The sequence below is a fragment of the Urocitellus parryii genome, chromosome 15 (assembly GCF_045843805.1).
Source record: "Urocitellus parryii isolate mUroPar1 chromosome 15, mUroPar1.hap1, whole genome shotgun sequence".
In the NCBI taxonomy this organism is placed as follows: domain Eukaryota; kingdom Metazoa; phylum Chordata; class Mammalia; order Rodentia; family Sciuridae; genus Urocitellus; species Urocitellus parryii.
This window is the reverse complement of record NC_135545.1, coordinates 7,877,140-7,903,059: the sequence shown is the minus strand read 5'-3', so window position 1 is coordinate 7,903,059 and position 25,920 is coordinate 7,877,140. Positions and strand designations below refer to the sequence as shown.

The 25,920-nt window shown below is 51.4% G+C and overlaps 1 protein-coding gene across 1 annotated transcript; it reads right to left on the bottom strand.

Annotated features, from left to right (window-relative positions):
- Window positions 1-1,382: 1,382 nt before the first annotated feature.
- Window positions 1,383-25,388, bottom strand: Odad1 (outer dynein arm docking complex subunit 1). Its single transcript, XM_026406204.2, has 14 exons — window positions 25,319-25,388; window positions 24,051-24,150; window positions 23,717-23,906; window positions 13,944-14,066; window positions 13,551-13,664; window positions 10,039-10,106; window positions 7,310-7,491; window positions 7,059-7,193; window positions 6,263-6,345; window positions 5,861-6,029; window positions 2,566-2,729; window positions 2,390-2,487; window positions 2,034-2,112; window positions 1,383-1,934 (listed from the first exon to the last, which is right to left on the bottom strand). The coding sequence occupies exons 1-14, from the start codon at window positions 25,386-25,388 to the stop codon at window positions 1,383-1,385; spliced, it is 2,127 nt and encodes a 708-aa protein (XP_026261989.1).
- Window positions 25,389-25,920: the final 532 nt, after the last annotated feature.

The following is a 25,920-nucleotide window of genomic DNA, read 5'->3' as shown; positions in this document are numbered from 1 at the left end:
TCGTAACTATGCCGTGTCACATAAAGGACTCAAACACCTGTGGACCTTGGTATTTGTGGAGCTCCTGGAACCAATCTCCTATGGATGCCAAGAGACGACGGTACTTATAATCACAGATGCATTCGAGTATTCACTCTGCCAGGCTTTATACACACACACACACACACCCCTCCGCAGCACATTCTGTTGTCACACATTCTGCCTACCTGGGTCACAAGGGTAAGTGACAGGTCACCTGCTTGAACTTGGTAGGATGAGGTTTTGACAGGGCACCAAGCATGAGACAGGCAGGGGTCACCCACAGTGGCCTAGGTCTCTGATTTCTCTGCTCCAACTCGGTGGCCCGCAGCTGGTGTAAAGCCTGCAGATATCCCTTCCATCCTCCCCTTTCAGACACAGGCCACTGTACTTCCCCCCACCCCACCCTGCCCTTGAATCGAGGCATGGTCAGGTGACCTGCCTTGGATGATAAATTTGAATTAAGGCAACTGTGTCATATCCAGGGGAAAGTTCTCCCCCCCCACACACACACACTGGGGATTGAACCCAGGGGCACTTAACCACTGAGCCATATCCCCAGCCCTTTTTTTAAGACGGGGCCTTGCTAAGTTGCTCAGGGCCTCACTAAGCTGCTGAGGCAGGTCTTAAGCTTTCGATCCTCCTGTCTCAGCCTCCTGAGCACCTGACCCAGGTAAAAGTTCTAGGAGCCTACTTTTTCACTTTCCCTTTCCCAGTGTCAAAGGAAACTGGCATCTCTCCAGAGGGAGGCTGTTCCAACAGCCTGGGGCACAGGGAGCAGAGCTCTTGGCTGACCCACACACAGCAGCCGCAATGGAAAGAAAGAAACCTTTGCTGCACTCGGAGGGGGGGTTACTGCTTCTGGAGCATAACTCTTACCACAGGTAACGCAGCCTACCCCAGCCGACACCGCCCCAGCAGAGCCAGACACGTGCAAGTCTCAAAAAATGAATGAGTGAGTGAATGGCAGAGAATAAGGACAGGGTCACAAATTCTCCCTGGACTAGTGGTCGAGGGAAGAGCCCTGTCTCGAGCTGGCTGTCTCACACACATGTACCCGGGCTGGGGTAAGAGTTGAACTCCAGACCTTTATTTCCTGGGGTCACAGCTCATCTGGTCAGTATGGGGAGGCTCTTAGGGAGTGAGGAACGAGGAGCTGTAAAGATGAGAATGTGAGGTGCCAGGAGAGCCTGGGAGACGGAGAGGAGGAGTGAGCGGGAGAGGGAGAGGAGGCAGGAGTGGGGGAAATGAGCGCTTAGGGGCAGAGAGACAAGGCCCACGCTGAGAGATGGAGACTCCCAGGGCAAAGAGGGAGGCAGAGACGGGGAACCTGCAGGGCGCAGGGCAGGGCAGGGCTGGACGCCCTAGAAGCAGCGGGAGTCCTTGCTGCTGGAGGAGGCAGGCCTGGTGCTGGAGGGAGCCCCTCTGCTGGAGCTGGGGCCCCCGCTTGATTCTGACCCCACGCCTCTGCTCGCCAGGCCACCTGCAGAGCTCTCCTGGCCTCTGCTGGAATCCATATAGCCAGTGGACACCAGGTTGCTGCCCGAACTAATGGGTCTGAAGGTCACACGACCGGCGCTCGAGGTCCGACTGGAACCTGGGACCCCACTGGCACTCATGGGGCCAAAGGTGGTCTGGCCCGTACTGGAGTGGTGACCCCTGGACAGCTGGCCTGCACTGGAGCTGGGGATGCCAAAAGTGACACGGCTGATGGAGCCTGTGCCCTGATCCTTGCTGGCTCTGTGGCTCAGGATGGACCCAGGAATCCCAGGGATCCTGCTGGTGGCCCCCAGGGAGGGCCCAGCACTGGCCACTCTGGTGCTTGAGAAGGCCCCGGCCGGGGTGCTGTCTATCTTCCCCACTGCTTCCGCCAGCTCCTTCTGGCGCTGCTCCTGGGCCAGCTCCTGGACCTCCACCTGGGGCGGGGAGGACAGTCAGGGCCCCAGAGAACAGCCGAGGCCCTCCCCACAGCACTGCCGGCCCCGGCCACCACCTGCAGCTGCCAGCCTGCTCACCGCCTGCATCACTTGGCTCAGCAGCTCCTCCCTGCTCATGGGATGGTCGTCTTTGGCCACAAAACCGGGGGGGTCCTCTCTAGGGTGGGGGAAGGCAGAAAAGTCTAGACTCATGCCCACAAAAGGCCAATGGCACCTCCTGCCTTCACCAGAGGCCCTCAGCTGTTCTGGGGCCGGCCCTCTCCCCTTGGCAACACCCACCATCTCCTCCCACACAGTGCCCTGGAGTCCCGACTCTGGCTCTCTCTAGCCCCCGCATCATCCTCCATCCTCCCTGAGCCAGGCCCACCACCTAGTCCCAGACCCCAGCCCACTTGTTCCCTATCCCCACCAATGCCTGCCCCAGCCCGGCTCACATGCTGTCAGGTGGCTGCAGAGGGGCCATCTTCTTGGGAGGATCCTCATAGCTCTGGCCCAGCAGCAGGAGGGCAGTGTCCGTCAAGGGGGCTTGGTTCTGAGAATGCGAGAGCCAGGGCTCAGCTCAGGCCTGGCCACAGGTCAGCCCCCAGGGCCCGTCCCTGCCCTGGCCCACCTGGACTTCTAGAAAGGCCTGCACTGTCAAAAGGTACACCAGTCGCTTCTCAATGAGGCTCAGGAAGAGGCTCATGTCCCGATCCCGCATGTGGGTCTTGACACCGAGGAGGTCGTCGATGACACTGCTGTCACAGTTAGCCTTGGTGAAGAGCAGCTGGATATCTGGGGGCGGGGGGGCTACTGTCATTGATCCAGCACAGCCCACTGGACGCTAGCCCTCTCCCTGCTCAGGTCCCTGCTGTGCATTCTGTGGAGATAGCAGTCCAGGCTCAAAGATTGAAAGGGGCTCAGCTCAGCTCAGTAGACCCACCTGAGGGCTCAAGAGGACAGAGCTAACATGGGCCTTGCCTCCGTCTGACACCTTAGCCAGAAACAAACCCAGCATCCCCAGCCTCCTGGGCTCCAAGACCCTCTCCCTGGGCCCTCCCAGGGCTGGAGGGCACCCAGCAGCCTGGGGGCTGCTGCCTTTGTGTTCTTCTAACCTCAGTCCCAGTTGCATTCAGTCTTCCCTGGACCCACTAGACAGGGTCATGGCCCACTTGTGCTGAGTTATTAACCAGCCATTGTTCATGAACTAAGAAGGCACCGGGACCTCGACAGAAACCTGCATCCTATCCTCCCGCAGTCCCGGGATCTCTCACAAAAAAACACCATCCTCCCGGACCCTGGCCCATCAGTCCCCTGCTTGCTGTTTTATACAGTTTCATGGCATTCCTGCATGTTCTTTAAATATATATATAACATGCCTCTATTTCAGTTGTGTTTAACTTCATAAGAGGGGTCTCATGGCATTATTGATAGCAGCAAACAATTGGAAGTGACCTAAGTGGATAACTCTGGGACAGCCATAATGTTAAGGGTTGAATTGCGCCCCCGAAAAATGCACGTGTTGGAGTCCTAACTCCCCAACGCCTCAGAATATGACTTTATTTGGAAATAGGGTCATTGAAGATGAACTCATGATAAGATGAGGTCAGAAGGGAGTGTAGTGGCCCCCGCCCAACATGATTAGAGTCCTTATAAAATGAAAGGGGAAATGCAGAGATGGGACCCAGAGAGCAGAGCCATCTACAAGCCGAGAACAGATGCCTAGAACAGATCCTTCCTCCCCAGCCCTCAGGGAGAACCAATCCTGCAGAGAATTCGATTTCCAGCTTCTGCCTCCGACTGTCAGACAACACACTTCTGTGTTTAAGCCATCCCATTTGTGGTATTTTGCTACGGCAGCCCCAGCAGGAGAATAAATCTCGTAATATTACAGAATGAAACTCACCAAGACCAAGAATGAGATAGCACTACTATTCCATTCTGTTTTTATCATATTACCACGTCACTCTATGTTAATATATTTTGATTACTGAAATGGCACCAAGATATTGGTGAATTGAAAAAAGCAAAATAGCACACTTCTAAATGGAGGAACATGTTATTTACACAAAAATGACCAACCAAAAATGTATAAAATGCCTGAGTGTATGTGTGTGTGTTTGTAAATCCCAAGAAAAGGCGACCTGATTGAGTTCCACTGCACACCCACCGCCTCACCACGGCCCTCTGCTCCTCTCCTGCTGTAGTGCCCATCACCATCACATCTGACAACTGCACCTCCATTTCCAGAGTGGCTCAGAAAGAGGAACCATACTGAGGCTTACAAATGGTGGCAGTGGTTCCAAGCCAGGGTGGCCTGGCTCCTGAGTGCTCTGAATGGCTCCTTCCCCCAAAATAAGATGGAAAGGAGGACACCCTGGAGGGGTGATTTTAGCAAAAGAAACTCTAGGCTCCCGCCTCATACAATATATACAGATTAATTTGCAATATGGAGCAAAAACAATAAAGTTCCAGCAGAAAACAGAGGAGAGTGCCTTTGTCCCCTTAGAGCAAGCCAAGACTTCTAGGGAAGGCCACAGAGTCACTAACAACAAAAAGAAAAGTTGGTAAATTGGATACCATCAAAACTAAAAAATAAATTTAGGTTTATCACAAGAAAATGAAAAGGTCAACTATATGGAAGAAAACATGAAAAAGAAACACTTTCCCACTATTGGTGGGATTGTAAATTAGTACAACTGCTACGGAAATCAGTATGGAGGTTCCTCAGAAGATTAGGCCTGGAACCACCATATGACCCAGCTAGAACACTTCTCGTATTTATTCTAAAGAATTAAAGTCATCTTAACTATAGCAATACATGCATTCCCAAGTTTATAGCAGCACATTTCACAATAGCCAAACTATGGAACCAGCCTAGGTGTCCATCACCAGATGAATGGATAAACAAAGTGTGGAATAGCTAGGCATGGTGGCACACACCTATAATCCCAGAGACTCAGGAAGCTGAGGCAGGAGGATCACAAGTTCAAAGCCAGCCCAGCAACTTAGTGAAAATGTAGTATATATAAGCGATTAAGTTTTATTCAGCCATAAAGAAAAATGAAATTATATCATTTGCAGATGGAAATTGAGACCATTATATTAAGCGAAATAAGCCAAACTCAGAAGGTCAAGGGTCATATGTCTTCTCTCATATGTGGAAGGTAGAGAGGAAGAAGGAAAAGAAAGGTGAGGGATAGCGATGATAATGTAAAAATCAAAGGGAGATGAGAATAGAAGGAAGGGCCAGGGAGTGGTGAAGGGATATTCTGGGATGGACATTAGCCAAATTATATTGTTATATTGTGTGCATGTACTAATATGTAACAATCAACCCCACCGTTCTATACAACTATAATGCAGCTATACAAAATGTGGAGGAAAAAAAGACTACTATTCAGAACATGCAGTGAACTCATGCAACTCGGTTTTAGCAAGACAAACACCCTAATTTGTTTTTAAATGCACAGGATTAAACAGGGTGCCCTAAGTTATTAGTCATCAGACAAACTCAAATTAATAGAGGTAGTACCGCATGCGCATTCAAAGGGCTAACATCACAACCTCTGACGGTAAGAGGGGCCAGCCAGAGCGCAGGGCATCTGGAACACTCTGGTGCCCTCATGTGGATTTTCTAATAAATCTCAGTACCTACCTGCCCTGTGACTCAACAATACCACCACCCCGCAGGCATTGGTGGACAGAGGGCTAGACCAATCAGTGTGAACATATTCATCCAGGAATACTGGATGGCTGATGCCCTTGATGAACAGAGATGGATGTGGTCTAGACTGATAAGCAGGTGCACAAAGCAGCCACGGTATACCTCCAAGGGGCCAGCCCAACTGGACCCTCTGCCGGCTCACTGCACCCCTCCAGATCAAGAAGCTGGGGCTGGAGGAGGGGCTGCCACAGGCGCTCACCGGCCTTGAGCGTTTCCACCTGACCTCGAAAGTCCTTCAAGCGGGCCTCGAGCTGATCCGACTCAGAGCGCGCCTTATCCAGGTGCTGCTGCAAGGCTGCCTGCCGCTGCGCCTCCTGCTCCTGCTTGGTGCTCCCGCTGGCGCGCTCGTTCACCAAGGCCTCCTGCATCTGCGGGGCAAGGACTGGACACTGGGCGGGGCTTCAGGAGCAGGGGAGGAAAGTTCAGGGACCAGAGAAGGGGGAAGGGGGAGGAGGGGGGATGGGGGAGGAGGAGGGAGGAGGAGGAGGAGGAGAATGGGGGAGGAGGAGGGGGAGGAGGATGGGGAGGAGGGGGAGGAGGAGGAGGAGGGAGGAGAATGGGGGAGGAGGGGGAGGGGAGAAGGCGCGGAGAGCTCACCCACCTCTTTGATCTCTTCTAGAAGATGCTGCAGTTCCCAGTTCTGCTCATTGATGAAGTTAAACTCCGCGAAGTTGCGTTCCTCAACTGGGGGAAATTAAGGTGGGGTACAGAGAGAGAGAGACAGAAAAACAGAGATCACAGAAGAGCAGAGAAAAAAATATTCAGAAAAACCACACAGAAAAATAAAATAAAATTGAAAACAAGACCACACACAGACAAAAGTAGAGACCAGTAGAAAGAAAAGGTATCAGCAGAGTGACACTGAAATCCAGAGTTAATCAGAGTGAAAGAGTCTGCGACAGAAAGTCTCAAGGAGGCACACAGCAGGAGAGATGCAGGGGCTCAGAGAAAGGCGAGGTGTGAGAAAAGAGGGAGACAAATCCGAGAAACAGCAGCAGGGACGGGAGAGAAATGAGGGACATGGAGTGGACGGAAAGACTCCATAGGCGGCCCAGGCACGGGGCAGGGGAGGTGGGGAGACGGAAACAGAAGGCAGATGCAAGAGGGCTACGGAAACCGAACCCCGAGGGAAGGGTACAGACCCCCCCAGGCCCGTGGGAAACACTGCAGGGTGGGGGAGGGTGGAGAACAAAGGGATGAGGACAGCAAAGGGGGACAGAGACAGGCCATAGTCCCAGCAAATGGACAGAGGCCGCGCGTCCCAGGCCTGGTTCCTTGTTCCTGCGCCGGTAAAAGTCCCCAGGCCCAGAGATGCCTAGCGCTGACCCAGGATGGTCCACGCGGGATGTGGGGGTGCTGGGCCAAGAGCCCCCCTCCCTCTGCCCAGCGCCACTCACTGTCCAGGTACTTCTGTACCAACAGATCCGGGTTGCTCTCGCCGGTCAGCTGGGACAGTTTACTCATGGTGTCCTCATAGCGCATCACCAGCTTCTCCTGGGAGCTCTTTCGGAGTCCTTCCGCCTCCTCCCCAGCTGAAGAAGCCACAGCTGCGAGGTGGCACCAGGGGCTCGGAGCCCAGGGCACCCGCTTCCACCGACACCCGGAGCCCGCCCTGGAGTGGCAACCAGGCCTCCCGGGTGGGCGTCACCCCGCTGCTCACGCCTCTCCGCGGTGAGATCCCCGCGGTCGTTGTTCTTGAGCTTGAGGAAACGGTGCAGCTGGTCCAAGTGTGATATCTGCCGCTGCAGGATCTGCACCTCCGTGTCGTTCTGGGCCACCTCCTTCTCTGTCCGCTCCCGAAGCACGCCCATTTTGGTCTTTGCCTCCTCCCTGTGGGGGGAGATCAGCAAGGACCAGGAGGTCAGGATGGGGTAGAGGTCTGGGGTCCTGGTATAAGCACTGTCAGCTGGGGGTCGTAGGGATGGGGGGAAGTTAGCTGGGGTCACTGGGATGGGGCCAGGTCGGCCTGGGACAGAGCAGTCATCCTGTAACCACAAAGAGCACAGAGCTTGCTCTGGGAGCCAGATCAAGATAGGGCTATGGGGCAGCCAGGACCTTGGGAGGACTGACAGCATGGCCCACTGACAGGCACTGCCACTGTACCCAGGGCATCTGGGAGGCCAAATGCCCCCGTGACCCTGGAAGGAGAACAAAGGTGGTGATGAGGGCCAGTGGGAGATTATACCAGGATGCCCAAACGTGGGCCCAGGTGATAAGGTGACTGTACCAGAGCTGTGAGATTGTGTTGTTGGAAATTTAGAGGCTTGTACAGCTCAGGGCCTGGTAAAGCCAGGGAGGAGGTGTCACCCCATTAGGATATCGGGGACTCCCTAGAAGCCTCTCTCATGCACATCCCCTGCCTTGCTCAGCTCTGAACGCAGCTTTTCTGCTTTTGGCCTGGTGTGACCAACAGTAAGTTCACCACACCTAGCCTACTGCAAGGTCACAGGGTCAGGGGGTAAGACATAACGAGGGCCGGTTCCTGAGGCTCTCTGCCCACTGCCATTCTAGTTCCCACCTCCATACCCTGGCCAGTCTTGGTTCCTCCACCCAGATCCCAGCTTCTTGCTGAAATTCGATTCCTTCAAGGCTAGTTATGGCCAGGCCTCATGGGTGGGCAGCCTCCCAACAACCTGGTCCCCAGTGACAGCTCCAGCCTCGCAGTCAGGACTTGCAGATCTTTCTGTTCCTGGGACTCCATGGAGCCCAGGGACAGGGGAAAGAAACCCAGCTTCCGGGCAGCTAGGACCTTCAGGGGTCTGCCTTACAACAGTAGCTCGGGGAAGCAGAAACCATCGTGACAATCATGTCACAGTGAAGAAAACAGGCTCAGAGAGGGACAAGGACCTGCCCAGGTCATCCAGCAAGGAAGTACTGGAGACACAAGCTGGTGTGACAGAAAGTGTGGGCGATGACACCTGCCCCTGCTGAAACTGCCCTGTGCGGCGCCCAGGCAGGTGCCCACTTCAGGAGGCTGGAGGAGGGTGGCACAGGCTTGTTTCTGGCAGTGCTCGGATGGGCCACAAGGACTGGGCAGAAAGTATGAAACTCGACAATCAGATTCCCTCCCTCAGAATCTGAATTAGGAGATGCTAAGAATGAGAGAACAGGAAGCCGAAGCTAGAAGGGTGTACATGGAGAAAGACCTGGGCCACGGCAGGGCCAGGCTATGAAGAAGCCCAGCTGCGAGGGAACAGAAGCCACCAACTAGGTACCGTCAGGCCCTGAAGGGTCAGGGCAGGACAAAGCTGAGAAACCACAGTGGCTGAGCCTCAGAAGCTTCACCCTGAGGGAAAGCCCAACACGAAAGGTCCCAGGCTGCCCGATTCCACCTATATGAAATGGCAGAACAGGCCAGGCCCAGAGACAGAAGGAGCCTGGAGGGCACCAGGGGCAGGAGAGTGAGCAGGAGTTTCTTTTGGGGTGACCGAATGTGTTGGAGAGGAGAAGTGGGTACAACACTGAGGCATTCTAGATGCCGTGGTCTGCACACTTGGAGATGGTGAATCTTGTTATGTGCATTACAAAGAAAGGAAGAGGAAGGGAAGAAATCACAGAAACCCTGAGGCACACCTGGTCTTCAAGGGACCCGGTGGTGTCAGGCGCCCCCAGGAAACAGAAGTCAGGGGGTGGACAGCAGACGCAGAGGAGAAGGTAAGACGCCAAGCAGGGAGTGGGAGAGGTAACCAGGGAGCGGGAGAGGTGCCCGGGGAGCTGGGAGAGGTGGCAGGGGAGCGGGAGAGGTGCCCGGGGAGCTGGGAGAGGTGCCCGGGGAGCTGGGAGAGGTGGCAGGGGAGCGGGAGAGGTGGCAGGGGAGCGGGAGAGGTGCCCGGGGAGCTGGGAGAGGTGCCCGGGGAGCGGGAGAGGTACCCGGGGAGCTGGGAGAGGTACCCTGGGAGCGGGAGAGGTGCCCGGGGAGCTGGGAGAGGTACCCTGGGAGCGGGAGAGGTGCCCGGGGAGCTGGGAGAGGTACCCTGGGAGCGGGAGAGGTGCAGGGAGCGGGAGAGGTGCAGCCTGGAGCCCCGCACAGGAAGGAAGCCAGCACCCAGCTTCCAGGGCTCCACTGGGAAGCAACCTGGGAGAACCGCGTCCCTTTCAACCAGCACTGATGAGCCTCGCTGCTGGGTGCCTCCGCGAGTCCCAGGCCCCCAGCTACGTGCGTCACCTGAACTCTCTCTCCATCTAGGAGCTGGAAGCATTAACAGGGTGACCTGAACCCTCATTCTAACCCCGTGCCCGAGAGGCGAGAGGCGGAGAGGCCAAGTGACACGTCACTGGGGAGCTGGCTCGGTCGTTTCTCGAGTCTAGAGCCCCCCCGCCCTTCCTTGTGAGTCTAAGCCCACCCGCCCCGCCCCAGCCGCGAGCCCGGGGCCCCACCTGACGGTGTAGGCGGAGGTGGAGGAGACGATGAGCGAGCTGACCATGTGCCGCAGGTGGTGGATCTCCTGCGGAGAGGAGCAGGAAATGAGCGCTGCCTGGGCCAAACCCGTCGCACTGCCCCGCCAGCAGAGAAATGCCCAAGCTGCGACGGGAGCCTCCTCGTGAGCAGCTGCCTGGGAAAGGGCCCTAAAGAAATATGGGACAGGGCTGGGCGGGGCTCAGCGGCAGAGCACTTGCCTGGCACGTGAGAGGCACCACATAAATAACAAATAAACAAAGGCAGGGTGTTCATCTGCAACTACCAAAAAAAAAAAAATTAAAAAGAAGAAGTGTGGGACAGAGGAACGTGGAATGGATGAGGGGCAGAGGTGGCTCAGAGCCGCTCTCCAGGGAAAACGCCTAACCAGGACTGTTCCTGAGAGTGGTGGGCAGGGAGATCCATGGGACCCTATCACTGTGCTGCAACGGGGATGCAGGTCCCCCCCACACACAGAGGTCCACATGGGCAAAGCCTGCTCCCAGCATCAGGTCACTGGGAGATGGGGTCACCTTTAAGAAGCGGAACCTAGTGCTAGGTGATGGATTAGGTCACTGAAGGTGCTGCCCTCAGAAGGACCCTGAGTGCATTCTTTTGAGAGCAAATCTGGCTCCTTCCGTGTCTCTTGGTCTTCCTGTCTCATCATATAATGTCTCCCTCTTGCCCGTGCTCCACCATGATGCCATCTACTATGATGTGACACAGTCAAGGGGGCCTTACAAGAGCCAACATTGTGCCATGTAGACTTTCAGCCTTCAAAACTATGAACTGAAAAACCTCTTTTCTTTATAATAAAGTATGAAGCCTCAGGTATTTGTCATAGCAACAGAAAATGAATTAATATACCCTGTGACCACACTTCTATTTTCTATTTTCTAGTTCCACAGATATTTCTACAGTGTTATGGGTAAAAATTACTCTTTCAAAAGGAAGAAAGAGCCAGGTGCAGTGGCACATGCCTGTAATCTCAGTGGCTTGGGAGGCTGAGGCAGGAGGATCACCAATTCAAAGCCAGCCTCAGCAACTTAGCAAGATCCTAAGCAACTCAGCAAGATCCTTTCTCTAAATAAAATACAAGGGTTTAGGGATGTGGCTGAGTGGTTAAGGCCCCTGGGTTCAATCCTTGGTACAAAAAAAAAGGAAGGAAGGCAAGAAATTTGATATACATATATATACATATACATACATAAAACATGTATAGATACACAGATACATAAACAGGTGGGCATACACAACAACCTACGTTAGGGTAGAGAAATGTATGACTTACAGGAGCTGAGTGGGAACCAGGTAGAAGAGATGGGAAGGCAATGATTTTTCCTTGGGATACCTTTTAGAAGAGGGCGCTTTGCCCCTGAGCCACATCCCAGCCTTTATTTATTTATTTATTTTTTATTTTGAGACAGGGTCTCACTAAGTTGCTTAGAGCCTCACTAAGTTTCTGAGGCTAGCTTTGAACTTGTGATCCTCCTGCCTCAGCCTCCTAAATGGAATATTTTTGATTTGGGAGACTTATTAATGTTTTACTTATTCATAAAAGAAATCAACAGAGAGAAAAGGAAACTAACCCCTAATATAAACAGAAGTCATGAACCTCACTGTATCACACATGAAGAACAAAATCACAGGCTGGGGATATGGCTCAGTTGGTAGAGTGCTTTCCTTGCATGCACAAGGCCCTGGGTTCAAACCCCAACACTAAATAATAATAATAATAATACAGAAGACCAAAAAATAGAACTACCCCAAAAAACTTCTGAACACAATGATTTGAATAGATACATAAATGCTGAGGAGAAAACAAACTAGAAGCCAACCTTGACCCCTACTCGTTATATTGGGGCGGGGAGTAGCACAGCTGTAGCAATTCTGAAACTCTTTTGAGTATACACATGATTGAGCTGACAAGTAATAAACTAATAAGATTGTTGCTTTTGGGAGCCAGGATTGCCACCGTGGAGAAGCGAGATGAAGGGGGCACATCCAGTCAAACACCAGTGATGCTGGATTGGAATTCAAGGTGTTAACAGAAATTCCTGGCTGTCTCCAGAGGAAGGGCTTCAAAGTCGTGAGGATCCATAGCAGTGAAGGCTCGGTGTCTGATTCCTGGATTCTCAATACCTGCTCCCCACTAGGAAAGAACAGGACTCCTAGGAGGATGGTGAACTCCAAGGTTAGGGCAGAAGAAGTACAAGGTCACTTTTACTGTCTGGCCAGAAAGTGCTCAAAAAAAAAAAAAAAGTGGTGGGGCTTGCCCCAAGGTCACAGAGCCAACTTGAAAGGGCACTGAGTCGCCAAATCTGGGAGTATCCGAGCATCAAAATCAATGATGATACCATGGGCTATCACCACTAGAAAGACAAAGTCAGAATGCTCACTGATGACACCAACACTGGGGGAGAAGGGGCTTTTCCTGAGAACAGTAAAAGACACGGAGAAGTAGAAAGCTCCTCTGCAGCCGCGGCCCTCAGGATGCAGGCAAATCAGGAAGGGGGCTGACCAGGCCAGTGAGCGAACTCTGGAGGCAGGAGGTTTCAAAGACGAAGAATCTCCCTGAGACCCTTGTGATGTACCCATTACAAAGAGAAGCCCACCTGGGGGAACCCAAGGGTCAAAGGCAGCCTCGCTAGTCAGGGGCCAACAGGGAGCAGAGGCCTCCTGCTGGAACGCACAGCTCAGGACCTGGCGCAGGGCACTGAGCAGCCTCAGAGTCAGAACATGAAGAAAGGCCAGACGAGCTCCTAGAGAGGGACATGCACAACACGGCTGGCCTGGATGCTTCCAAAATGCCAAGGTCGTGGAGACAGGAGAGCAAAGGCAGCATTCCAAAGGAACCGTGAACGGAGCCAGGACAATCAAATTCGACCTGGGATCCTGGACCGGAGCCTGGAGCCGGAAAATCAAATTAGCTACAAAGGACGGCGCGGGGCAGTCTTGCAACATGGACCCGTTAGGATTCGAGCAATGTCAAAGTTCCTAGCTTGGATAACCGCACCCTGTTTGTTTATAAAAATGGCTGTTCTTAGGAAATGCACAGAAGTACTGAGGAGCACAATGCCTGCGACATACTGTCTAACTGAAGGACATCCGTGACACTAAACCCCTCCCAGCGGACAGTGAGCGCCGAGCGGGGGCTGCTCATCATCCTGGTGAAGGAGTGCTTTGTACGATTCTTGAATCTTTTCTGAAGGATCAAAGTTATTTCAAAGTAAAAGTGAACAGAGTAGGGGACGAAGGGGACGAAGATGGGCAGATTCTTCAAAGGACTCTGAAGTGTCACTGACTGACCTGCAGGTGCCAGGTCCCCATCCCTGGGACTACAGCAAACCTGTGGCTCTGAGCAATTCCAAGCGAGGCTGGAGCGCTGGTACAGGCAGGGGAGGAGCGAGGGACCAGCCCAGGGCCGCCCGCCTCACTGACCTTCTTATTGGTACCACGCGCTAACCGACTGCCACTGGAGCTCCGCACTGACCTTCTTCATCTTGCGGTCCACGTTCAGATGGCGGCGCCTTTCAATGCGCAGCAGGTCCAGTTCCTCCCGCAGGGCCGCATTCCGCACCAGCTGGATGTCAAAGTGACAGGTGACCTGGGGTGGGGGGAGCAGTAGTCTCTGAGGCCTGGCCTGCCTCCCTCCTCCAGACCCAGCCAAGGAGGGGGCACAGAAACCAGCCTGTCCCCTCTGGGGACCCTGAGAGTGTACTGCCCCACTTGCAGGGCTCTTCGGTCTCCCTGACTTGGGATCCTCCGACCCCCTGGGGTCCTTTCTCCTGATACTGCTCCCTTCGCCATTTCGGAACCCCACTCCTCTGTGCAGTGCTTCCCCACCCCAGAGTTGGGGTCTGGAGAGCAGAGACACCGCCCTCACCCTGTTCAACTGGTCTTCCAGGATCTTGATCCTTCGCTGGACCTTGGCCTTCTCTTTCTGGATGAAGCCGGGAGCCCTGGCGCTCTTGCCCTGGGTGAAGATGCGGGTCTCCCACTCATTGATCTGGAAGGCAGGATGGTGTCTGTCCGTTGCCTGGGAGACCTTGAATGGCCAGGCAGACGGCCAACATCCACTGTCCCTCCCACCTCCCACAGTCCCTAACCCTCCTGTGGTTCCGGGGCTCCATATCCAACCATGACCCACCCCCCTGCCAGCCCCATGGCCCAGCTCTGGACGACAGCTGGGGCTGGCCTGGGGGGGGGGGGCGCCGTGGTGGAAGCTGAGCCAGCCGGCTCCTGCCCTGGCGTTGGGGGAAGTGCACGAGACGAGACTGAAGGAAAGGATGGCTGCCATCACCACCCCTGCCACAGAGAGGCCGGGAGAATGAGGCCAAACAGAGTGAAGAGGAACCCCAGAGGTGACAACAGGAGCCTGATGACAGAGACCCAGTGGGTCAGCTTGTGCCTAGAGCCAGCTCCCACCCAGCTGCCTCCCTTCTGTGCTGAGCTCCCTGGGCTCCGAAGGAGGCCTCATTGGGGCAGATCTTTCTTTGTCTGAGTCTCTTCAGGGGAGGGTGACGCCCCTGTGCAGCCCACACCAGTGACTTGCTTAACACTGTCTCCTGACCTGTGCTGTCATGGGTGGACTGTGTCAAAAACTCAACCCAAGTCCCCACCCCCAGTCACTAAGGGTGTGACCTTATTTGGAGGCAGGAACTTTACAGAGATCAACAAGTTAAATCAAGGTCCTTAGGTGGGGGCCAACCCCACCCACTGGTCTTTATGGAAAGGGGACATGTGAACATGGATGAGCGCCCAGGAAGGGCATCATATGAGGACGATGCTGAGGGACGCATCCACAAGCCACTGAACCCACAGGTGCCAGTGGAGAGGAGAGGCGGGGACACTTGCCCTCACTGCCAGGGAACCAGCTCCGCCAACACGTCGGGCCTGGACTTCTGGACTCCAGCGCATGAGACAACCCGTGTCTGCTGTAAGAGTCCCCAACACAGGAAGCCTGCCACCACCAGCCACCTGGGCCTGCACGGGACACCTCAGAGCACCGCAGCCGCCTCCCGACTCCCCCAGGGGTGTTCAGCTGCTTGAGGAAGACATCGACCAGACCCCAACGCACCACTGGCCCAGGCAGTGCACAGGCTCAGCACCAGGGGCCACTTTCCTTACAGGGACGTCACACCTGTGTGACCAGGGTCTCAACAGCTGGTGTGATAAAAATAAAACTAAAACCCCCAAGTTTTACCCTTGGGGGAAACTGAGCCAAGGGTATGGGTCACCTCTGCGTTAGTTCTTGCAGCTTCTGTGAATCCACAACTATCCCCAACTAAATTTTCTACTAAAAACTTCTTTAAATGTTCCATTATAAAAAAAAAAAAAGCAAGTCCATCAATAGATGAACGGATTGAGAAACTGTGGTGTACACACACTGGGGTTCTGCTCAGCTATGAAGGAGGGGGAGGTGGTGGCATTTGCTGGTGAATGGATGGAAATGGAGACCATCGCGCCACGTGAAACAAGCCAGACCCAGAAACTCAAAGGTGAGACGCTTCCTCTCATATGTAGCAACTAGAGTACACCAAGGAAAGGAGGGAAGGCGAAGACGTGAAGATGCGGGAAGATCAGTGTGGAGGCGGCATGGAGGGGCAGGACAAGGGAGGAAACGAGGAACAAATTCTCAGAAACCAATGTTATGTGCATAAATAGATACCCCTCAGGGAACTTCACCTTGCGTAGAAGTGAAAAGAAACAACCAAAAACTAATAAGTAAACAAGCGAAAGGAAGTCTAGACCAGGGGTGGGGGGAGGACAGGAAGGAAAAGTGGGGGGATCGAGAACTGAAACCGAGTCCCACACAGGTATGATGTTGTCAGGATGGACCCAACCACTCTGTGTGACTGTCATGGTCCAATAAGAAAAAAAAGCAAGTAACGCACAGTACAGGAACAATACAGAGCTCCACAAAACCACCTGGGAATGAAGGCAGCCATGCTCAGTCTGACTTCAAGAGTTGGAAAGACTGTTCAGGGCCTGTACACCATCCAGCTGGTAAGGATCCTGACTTTTTTTGGGGGGCAGGGGGCTGGGAATCGAGCCCAGATCCTTGCATGTGCCTTCCAGGCAAGTGCTCTACCACTGAGCCATATCCCCAGCCCAAGAATGAAATACAGATTTTTAAAATTTATGCATATTGTTCTTACAAATGGTTTACATAAAAAGGTTTCTAACCTGTCAGAACACAAACCTTTATAAGATTATTTTAAACTAGTGAATAAATACAACTGTCAGCAGTGCACTATGGGATCACCTAAGACCACTTGGAGAGCTGAGTAGTATCTTTTCAGGAATTCTGTGAGCCAGTTGTTAAATGTTGGTCATATAAAACTGCCCCCTGTATTAGTGTTCTGCTGCTACAGACCATATTAGTCAACTTTCCATTACTATAATGAAATGCCTGGGAAAATTAACTTAAGAAAAAAAGCTTTGTTTAGCTCACACTTCTAGAGATTCTATTCCAAGATCTGGTGGTCCCATTGCTCTGGGCCTCTGGTGAGGACATTATATGACAATAACAAAGGGCACATGTTGGACCAAACCAGTCCATCTCGAGCCAGGAGGCAGAGCAAGAGACGGAGGCCAAGGTACCACAATCCCCTCAAGGGCACACCCCAAAGGAAGGGGATATGCAAAGGTGTCAGTCTATTCATCACAGCCAAGATGGGAGGTTCACCCTGTGAAAATTAACAAACGCTACAAGTTAAGGTGCTTTTTACCCTAACGGCTGCTTCCCAGCACACCTCTGGCCGGTAGGGATTTCTCTGGGGGCTAAAAAAATTACTAAGAAATTAAGGGCTCCAGGAATCAACAGAGCTTAGGACCCACCAGCTCAGGAAATTCTCCCCAACATTAGAAAAAAACTCTTACAATTTTTTAAAATATTCATATGGTTTTATACAGTGGGAGGTAGGAATTTTTTAACAGTTTTATTGAGGTGTAGCTGACATATAGTGTAACTGCCCAGATCTGAGGTATACAAGCTGGATACAGTGGCCACACCTGTAATCCCAGTGGCTCGGGAGGCTGAGACTGTGCGATCCCAAGTTCAAAGCCAGCCTCAGCAAATTTGGGGGTGGGGGGCCTAAGAAACTGAGCTAGACCCTGCCTCAAGATTTTAAAAAGGATGGGGGTGGGCTGGGAATGTATCTCAGTAGTAAAGAGCCCCCAAGTTCAATCCTCAGTACCAAATGGGGGGAAAAAAAGATGTAAGGTGTACAACTGGATGAGTTTTGACATAGTCAAGATAGGGACTGTATCCACTCCCCCCAGGCCTCCCCACCCTCTCACAGTTCTCCCCACGCTCTCCACGGCCCCTGCCCCAGCTGTCACCCCTGTTTTCTGCACCATTTCCACTTATTTTAATGGAACCATATAGTGCATACTCTTTCAGAAGGACAGGGTCTGGCTTCTCCCACTCAGGGTGATGGATCTGAATTCCCCACCCTGTTGTGGGGCCCACAGTGCATTCTTTGCCCTGGTGAACGCGATTCCACTTTTTGCAGGTCCCACGATGTGTTTGTCCTTTCACCCCCTGATAGACGTTTAGGTTGTTTCCAAAATTCAGTTTGGGAGTTTTACAAATCAAGTTGAGTCATTATCCATATTCACGTACAATTTCTTGTGTGGACATGGGCTTCCTTTTCTCTTGGGCAAATACCGAGGAGTGGAACCCCTGAATCTTATGATAGATTTAAAAAAAAAAAAAACTGCCAAACCCCTTTCCCATGGTTGCACCCTGTGTGTCCTCAGAGCAGAGTGTGAGAGCCCCGTCCCCTAGAGGCATCACCCTGCTCACCACGCTGCCTCGATCCTTAAGTCCCAAGTCCTCGATTCTGCAGATACTGCAACAAAATCCACACAGGAGCATTCAAGTAGGTGGGAACTTCCCATGCTCCAGAGCTTAGGTATGCGAACACTAAAGTCCTCATGATCGTTATATTTACATATTTATGTAATTATGTATCCTATACTGTATTTTAGTTTTTATAGATGCTCCACTTCTGGGGCAATGGGTTCAGTGAAATTCATTTCCTTCCTAGTGTATCACTTTTGTTCAAGGGCAGTGTGGCCTGTTTCTGAATTGTAGGTAAGATGAAATAATGCTGCATGTATGTCTGATGTCTTACTTCCTTCATTCAATTGTTATTTACATTCATCCATGTTACTGTCCCTGATCAAAATCCATTCACTTTTCATGGTTGTATACTATTTCATTACACAAACATACCACGTTTCTTTACTGATGGACCCAGGCTGGCCAGTATGGGAATGCTCCTACCAACATTCTCTTATATGAGTCCTGGCTACAGGACTCAGATGTGGAATTTCTGGGTGATTATGGGTGATTATGGGTGATGAGGAGGAAGGTCAACAACAGATCTAAACCCCTTTTCTGTGGGCGAATGACTGGTTGACTCTCTCCCAACACTGCTCCCATGGAGTCAGACGGGGCTAAGGCTAGCTGGGTCCCCAGGTAATGATGTTTAGTATAAAAAATGACACCCAGGGGGCTGGGGATGTGGCTCAGTGGCAGAGCACTTGCCTAGCATGTGTGAGGCACTGGGTTTGATTCTCAGCACCACATAAAAATAAGGAAGATAAAGGTATCGTGTCCACCTACAACTTAACACCACCCAGCCGCCACACAGCATCACCAGCTGGCCATGCTCCTGCTGCCAGCTGAGAGGCCCTCACAGGACGCACTGCCTCCCGTCCTCCACCCTCCAGGCAGCTGAGTTCCAAGGGCCACCCTAGAACCTAGTGCCCCATGATGTGAACGCCAGGCTGAGCCCCAGCCCCTCGTGGTGATCAGGCCAAGAGGATGGCCCTGGGTCAGAGTCCACCTTCAGATTTCATAGATAACGGGGGAGGGTTGGGACAACCTACACCCCCACTGATTAGCAAGTGTCCCCACTGCTCCTTCACCCCAAAATGATGCTTGTATTCAGACGCCAGTGTTTGAAGGCCTGGTGTGTTTCAGGATGCCTCACTGTGGTCTTCACGAGCTTCCTCCGATGACTTATAATCCCCATGTTTACTGAGCATCCACGTTTCTTATTTTGTGATGTGTCAGCTTTGACTGTTTTTGTAACTGCACTGATGCTTAATGACACGAAGAAGTCCCTCACAGGTCCTTGGTGCTAGTCCTTGGTTAGCGTGAGCTGCAGATAACCGCTCCTACCCCCGGACTTCCTGGGCCTGCTCTTCATGGCTTCTCTGGATAAACAGAATTTATCCATTTTAATGTCATGGAATGTATCCATCTTTCCCTTTAGAAGTAGAGGTTTCTGTCACTTCTTTAAGAAATCTTTCCCACCCTCACACAATTATCTCTCTCTGATCATCTGAAATTAATTAGGAAAATGTGAGGTCAGGGTCTGATTTCATCTCATAATTTTTATGGATATTCCGTTTTTCAGCACCATTATTGGAGTTCTGTTTCTCTGAAGTTATAGATCAAACGCTCACATACGCACAGCTCTCTGAACCCAGTGGCTCTTTGCCGCTGAGCCACATCCCCAGCCTTTTTATTTTTGATTTTGAGACAAGGTCTCACTAAATTGCTGTGGCTGTCCTTGAACTTGAACTCCTGCCTCAGCCTCCTGAGTCGCTGGGATTACGGTGCGCCACTGGCTGGCTTCTTTCAGGGGCCTCTATTTTGTCTCATTGATCCGTTGGATTAGCTAGTTACTAGAGCTTTACCATCAATTTTGATAACTGATGGGGCGAATCCTCCCACATTCCTCCTCTTCTTCTAAGTAAACCTTAGTTATCTTGTCCTTTGCACTTCCATATAGACTTTGGAATCTGCTTGTCAATCACACCCGTAAAGAATGACAATGGGGCTGGGGGGTAACTGAGTGAGCACTTGCTCAGCAGGCATCAGGCCTGGGTTTGACCACAGCACTGCAGACCACTGTCACCATCATCTTTTTGATTGGGATCATATTACATCTATAAATCAATTTGCAAGAACTAACATTTTACAACACACTCTTTCAATCCATGAATGTGGTATACCTCTACATTTATTAAATGTTTCTCTAATATCCTTCAATACAATTTCACAATTTAGTCCACAGAGGTCATGCACACTTTTATTAGATGTCTTCCTAAGGACTTCTTTTGGCTATTATAAATGTCTTTTTTTTTTTTTTTTGGTACTGGGGATTGAACTCAGGGGTGCTTCATCATTAAACCACATCTCCAGCCCTTTTTATTTTTTATTTTGAGAGAGGGTCTCCCTAAGTTGGTGAGGGCCTCCCTAAATTGCTGAGGCTGACCTCAAACTTGTGATCCTCCTGCCTCAGCCTCCAGAGTCACTGGGATCAAAGGTGTGTACCACCGCATCTGGCCTTATTTTATTTTCTAATAGTTATTGCTGTTACAGGGAATTACAATTGCCTTTGCATATCAATAACTTTATATCCAGCCCGTTGTTAAAAGACCTCATTAATTACAAGTTAGCCCTAGATTCTTGGGATCTTCTATGTACATAAATATGTCATCTATAAATAATGACAGCTTTATGTCTTTCTCCCCACTTTTTATCCATTTTCTTTTCCTTGCTTTTTTTTTCTTTTTCTTTTCTTTCTTTCTTCTTCTATACTGGATAGGACCTCCCTAGAGTGCAATGTTAAACACAACTGGTGCCACCTGACAGCCTGGTATTGCTACTAATCTCAAAGGGATCCTCTTATTTTTCCATGTGTTACTGTCAAATATGATATCTATTGTAGGTGTTTTCGATGTTTTTTCCCTAGTTTGCTTAAGAGTTTTATTGCATTTTTTTCCAGCATGGGGGATTGAACCCACTACCTCACAAATGCTGGGCAAATGCCCTGCCAGTACTGAGCCATGGCCACAGTCCTTGCTTAATATATATTTTTTAATTTTTTAATATTTATTTTTTAGTTATCGGCAGACATAACATCTTTGTACGGGGTGCTGAGGATCGAACCCGGGCTGCACGCATGCCAGGCGAGCGCGCTACCGCTTGAGCCACATCCCCAGCCCCTTGCTTAATATTTTTAACCTTCAATGTCGAATTTTATCACAGAATGTTTTGTCTGCATAATGTGGTAAGTTTAGAAAATGAGAGTAAGCATCACAAACAGTGTTGATGCTCACTGGGCGTGTGGCACACACCTATAATCCCAGAGGCTTGGGGGCTGAGACAAGAGGATCGTGAGTTCAAAGCCGGCCTCAGCAACAGCAAGGCGCTAAGCAACTCAGTGAGACCCTGTCTCTTATAAAATACGAATAGGGCTGGGGATGGGGCTCAGTGGTGGAGTGCCCTGAGTCAATCCTCAGTACCCGCCCCCCTCAAGAAACAGTGTTGCTGGATTCACATGGCAAATTGAGCAGACACAAGTCTTATAAAAGTAACAGTAATAAATTAAAACCTTTTTCAATTGGCCCTTCAACACATAGTTTGAGAAATTCTGAGAATCTCCACTCATAAAAAATCTAACTGGAGGGGCTGGGGTTGTGGTACGACGGTAGAGCACTTGCCTGGCATGCCTGAGTCACTGAGTTCGATCCCCGGCACCACTTAAGAATAAAAACAAATTAAAAAAAAGGTATTGTGTCCATCTTAAAAAAAATCTAACTGGAGACTAATTTTACATTTTTCTTTGCCAGGAAAGCTCATCTATTCGCTTGTTGATGATATTTTCATTTCTCCTTTGGCAGTGAAATTATATTCTTTCTTTCTTTATCATTTTTTTTTTGTGTGTGTGTGTATGTGTGCGTGTGTGTTGCTGAGGACTGAACTCACTGTTTTCTGCCACTGTTTTTTTAGGGATCAGCTGTCTAGCTGAGCATGGGTAAATGCCTGTAATCCCAGCAAGTCAGGAGGCTGAAGCAGGAGGATCACAAGGTCAAGCCCAGCCTCAGCAATATGGAAGACCCTAAGGAACTTAGCAAGATTTTTTCTCAAAACGAAGAACAAAAGGGGCTGGGGATGTGGGTTCATTCCCCAGTACCATAGAAAGAAGGAAGGAAGGAAGAAGGAAGGAAGGAAGGAAGGAAGGAAGGAAGGAAGGAAGGAAGGAATCAACTATAGGTCTAGCTATGGTTCCTCTGAAAAAGTTGTTTTCTGGCTACTTTTACATCCTTTCTTGACCTTGTGTGTGTACTGGCCAGTTCTCTACTGTGGGACCCTAACCCCTATCTGACCTGCAGTTCTCCATAATCAAGTTTCTTAGGGCAAAAGAATCCATGGGATCAAAATAAGCAGATCATCCTGCTTGGACCTGACTCTGCTGAGTTTCCATGGATGACTAAAGAAAGCAACTGAACACACCCACTGAGCCCCTGAACTTCACGAAACAGCCACAAGCCTAAAGTGAAAACCAGAATTCAGCTTCCAAAAGGCAGTCAGTGGTATCAAGGGCTGTCCAAACAGACCAACTGAAATTCAAATGGAATCAAACCATGAACCATGTGATAGACACAGTCAGGATCACTAAAGGCATCCGTGTCCTAATTCCTGTAACCTGTGAATACGATGTTACCTTCAACAGCCAAAAGGACTTTGTGGATGTGATAAAGTTGAGGATCTGGACATGGGGAAATTAGCCTAGAAAAATCACGTTGTTTGCAAGGACAAGTAGCTGATCTGGGTGGAGCAATTTGATCAGAGGATCCAAAAACATGAAAAGGGGAGGCATGAGAGTCAGAGAAAGAGAGTGGTTAAGAAAAGCAGGGCTGGGGTGATACAGCCCAGAAAAAGGCTCAACCCGCCACTGCCAGCTTTGAAGGAGGAGGAAGGGGTCACGAACCAAAGGATACAGTGGACTCCAGGAGCTTTAAAAAGTATGGAAACAGATTAACCCTGAAGCCCGCAGAAAATGTAGCCCTGACAACACCCTGCTTTTAGACCAGTAAGACCCCTTCAGACTTCAGACGTCCAGGGCTGCCATGTTCTGTGGTCATTGTTACAGCAGCAATAAGAAACTAATACAGACCACCACACAGGAGCAACTTCCAAACTCCCATTTTGTGAGTCAATGATGTGCAAGAAAACATTTGTTCTAGACAAACAGTGCTCTTTAATCAAAAGTAGGTGAGAAATACCAGAATGAATCCCTTGTAGAACAAAGTAAATATTCCTTGGTGACACTTCCGTTTCAGATATGTATGTGTGTGTTTTTATCTGTATGCATCTGGGTGCGTACAAACTGTATCACAATGAGTCACGGTCTTAAAAACTTGAAAGGACGCTAGCCTAGAAAAATCACATTGTTTGGGAGGACAAGTAGCGAGGACTTGGGGTGACAGATTAGAAATCTGACTGAATTCTACTATATTCCATCATCCTATTTTTGCAAATGAAAAAAACTGGGGCCCCGAGAGGGGAAGACTTTCCATGGCCACACAGCCCTGATGTGGCAGAACTGGGATTCCCATGCAGGTCTGCTGGCTCAGGAGAGCCTGTCCCAGTGAACAGCACCAGCCCCTCCTCCCACCTTGAATATCTAGGAGTGTGCAAAGCACCAAACCCCCATATTCCCAATGACCAAAACTCCATCGGGTGGATGCTTTTGAAGGCCCCATTTTTCAGATGAGGAAGCTAAGGTTCAGGAGGTTACAACTGGGCCCTGAGTAGGATCCACAGAGCCTGCCCTCGGCACCCACCTGCTTGTCCAGGGTCTTCATCTGCTCCTGCAGCTCCTCCACCTTGGCCTGAGCCCTCGCCTTGCACTTAAGCAGGTGGTCCATGTTCTCCAGCCGCTCATTGTCCCGCAGCCTCTTGACTTGGCTCTGGGCCACGCTGATCTGCATCTGGAGCTTGGCCCGCACCTGCTCCAGGCGCTGGATCTCCTCGCTGCCCAGGCAGGGAGGTGGAGGAGAGGCCAGCGAGTGGGCAAAGCTCAGTCTCTCTAAGGCAATCCCGAGCTCCAGTCCTCCCCGCTCAGACCAGCCCTTTTTATACCCTCTCCCCAGACCGGGCCCCAGGCTCTCAGCTCACAGTTGCTTGTTGATGCGCTGGTGGACTTCCTTGCTGTAGGTCCGCCTTTCCCCTTCCATCACCTTGCACTGTCGCTGCAACCTGCTCAGCTCCCAATCCACTGAGGGTGGGACCAAGCAAGGGACTCAACACGGACCTGAGCCAGCAGCCCCCTTCTCCCTGGGACCTGGAATCGTGGTCTCTCTGGGGTCTCACAAACTGCAAATGAACTGCAGACCCAGCGGCCAACACTCTACTAGGACTACATCTCAGTTCCTGTACCCTCCAGCTTCCAGGTCCATTCATACTCCCTGTACCCAAGCTATACTCCTTCTTTCCCCTAAACCCACTCCACCGGAAGTTTGGGCACTTATCTGTTTTCCCACTAGAGGGCGCTCCTAGAACACCTCTTGGACCTCTGGAACCTGAGGCACCCTACAAGGGACTTGGGAAAGCTCGGGCTCCATGCTCGCTTCCAGCAGGAACCACAGTAGCCCTCCGCCCCATTCTCCTGCCGCCTCACGCTGTCCGCTGGTCCCTTAGGCTCCGCTTCATCCCTTCCTGCTTGAATCATCATCGGTCTCCTTCACAACCTCCATTTACAGTCCTCAGGGTCTTTTAACACCCAGAGTAGACCCTGGCCCTCCCATGCTCAAGGGCCTCCCAAGGCACAGTATATACAGGACAAAGTCCCAGCTCCTCGGTCTGGCACTCGAGGTCCCATATGACCTGACTCTGCCCATCTCTCCAGTCTTTTCCACCACCTCCCCCACCTCCCAAGACCCAATGCTTCTCCACCAGGAGCACTTCTGTCCCCACAGATATTTGACAATATCTGGAGACATTTTTTTTATTGCTATAACTTGGGCTGGGTATGCTACTGACATCTCATGAATAGAAGCCAGAGATGGCTTTTGGTATTCTATAATGCACAGGATATTCCTAACGACAAAGAACTCTCCTACTAGAGGTGTCAAGAGTTTCAAGAGAAATTCTTCTCGGGGCACCCCGTTGTTCTCTCTGCAGAAACGCCCTTCCCTGCCTTCTCCCCTGAGCAATCCTTGGGAGATGTTCTGGGCCTCACTCAAATTTCTGCAGCTGCCAATCTTTCTGGCGCACCCCGCTGCTCCGGCCTGCCCACCCCGCATCTGCCGGGTGCTACTTCCAGTCGCAAGCATGCCTGTTTTCCCACTAGAGGGCGCTCCTGGAGCTCGACCCGGGACCTGGAGCTTGGGGAAGCTAAGGACAGGGAAAGGATGAGTGGGAAAAAGAAAGAATGTATGAATTACTCATTCCCTCCAGGAAGGACTCGCTTCCATCCTCGGAGCGGTTGCTCTTTGCAGAGAGTTCCAAAGGCATCTTGGCCAAAGAAGGCGGGGCTCCTGTCGGAATTAACACCACATCCTTCAGAAAGCAGGCAGTCAAGTGCCGGGAAGTGTGTGTGTGTGTGGGGGGGGGGCGAATTGCTAGGGACTGGGATTTGGAAGAGGAAGATACTAGAACCGCTCTGACCTTTCTCTGAGTCTCAGTTCCTCCCAAGGACCGTATGGGTATATCTCTCAGGCTGGGACCCCACACCACTCCTGACCTCCCCATCTCTCACATTCTTGGACTTGCGTGCCGGGGCTCACTAGCGCAAGGGGACAGGTCCCGTGAGCTCTCCGTATCTCCGAGGACAGAGCTGCATGGTCAAAGGAGGGGGAGCCCGGGTCGGCGGTGGGGTCAGGATATAAGGCCCCAGCCCTACCTGCTGGAGTGCCCGACCTGTGTCCTTAGTGCTCTAAGCTCACTGTTGTGATCACTGTTGTGATCTGGTTACTGGGGAGATAAGGGACCAATGAGGCCAGAGGACAGCGTCCTGGGAGGGACCAAGGTAGCGGGGTAGAATCTA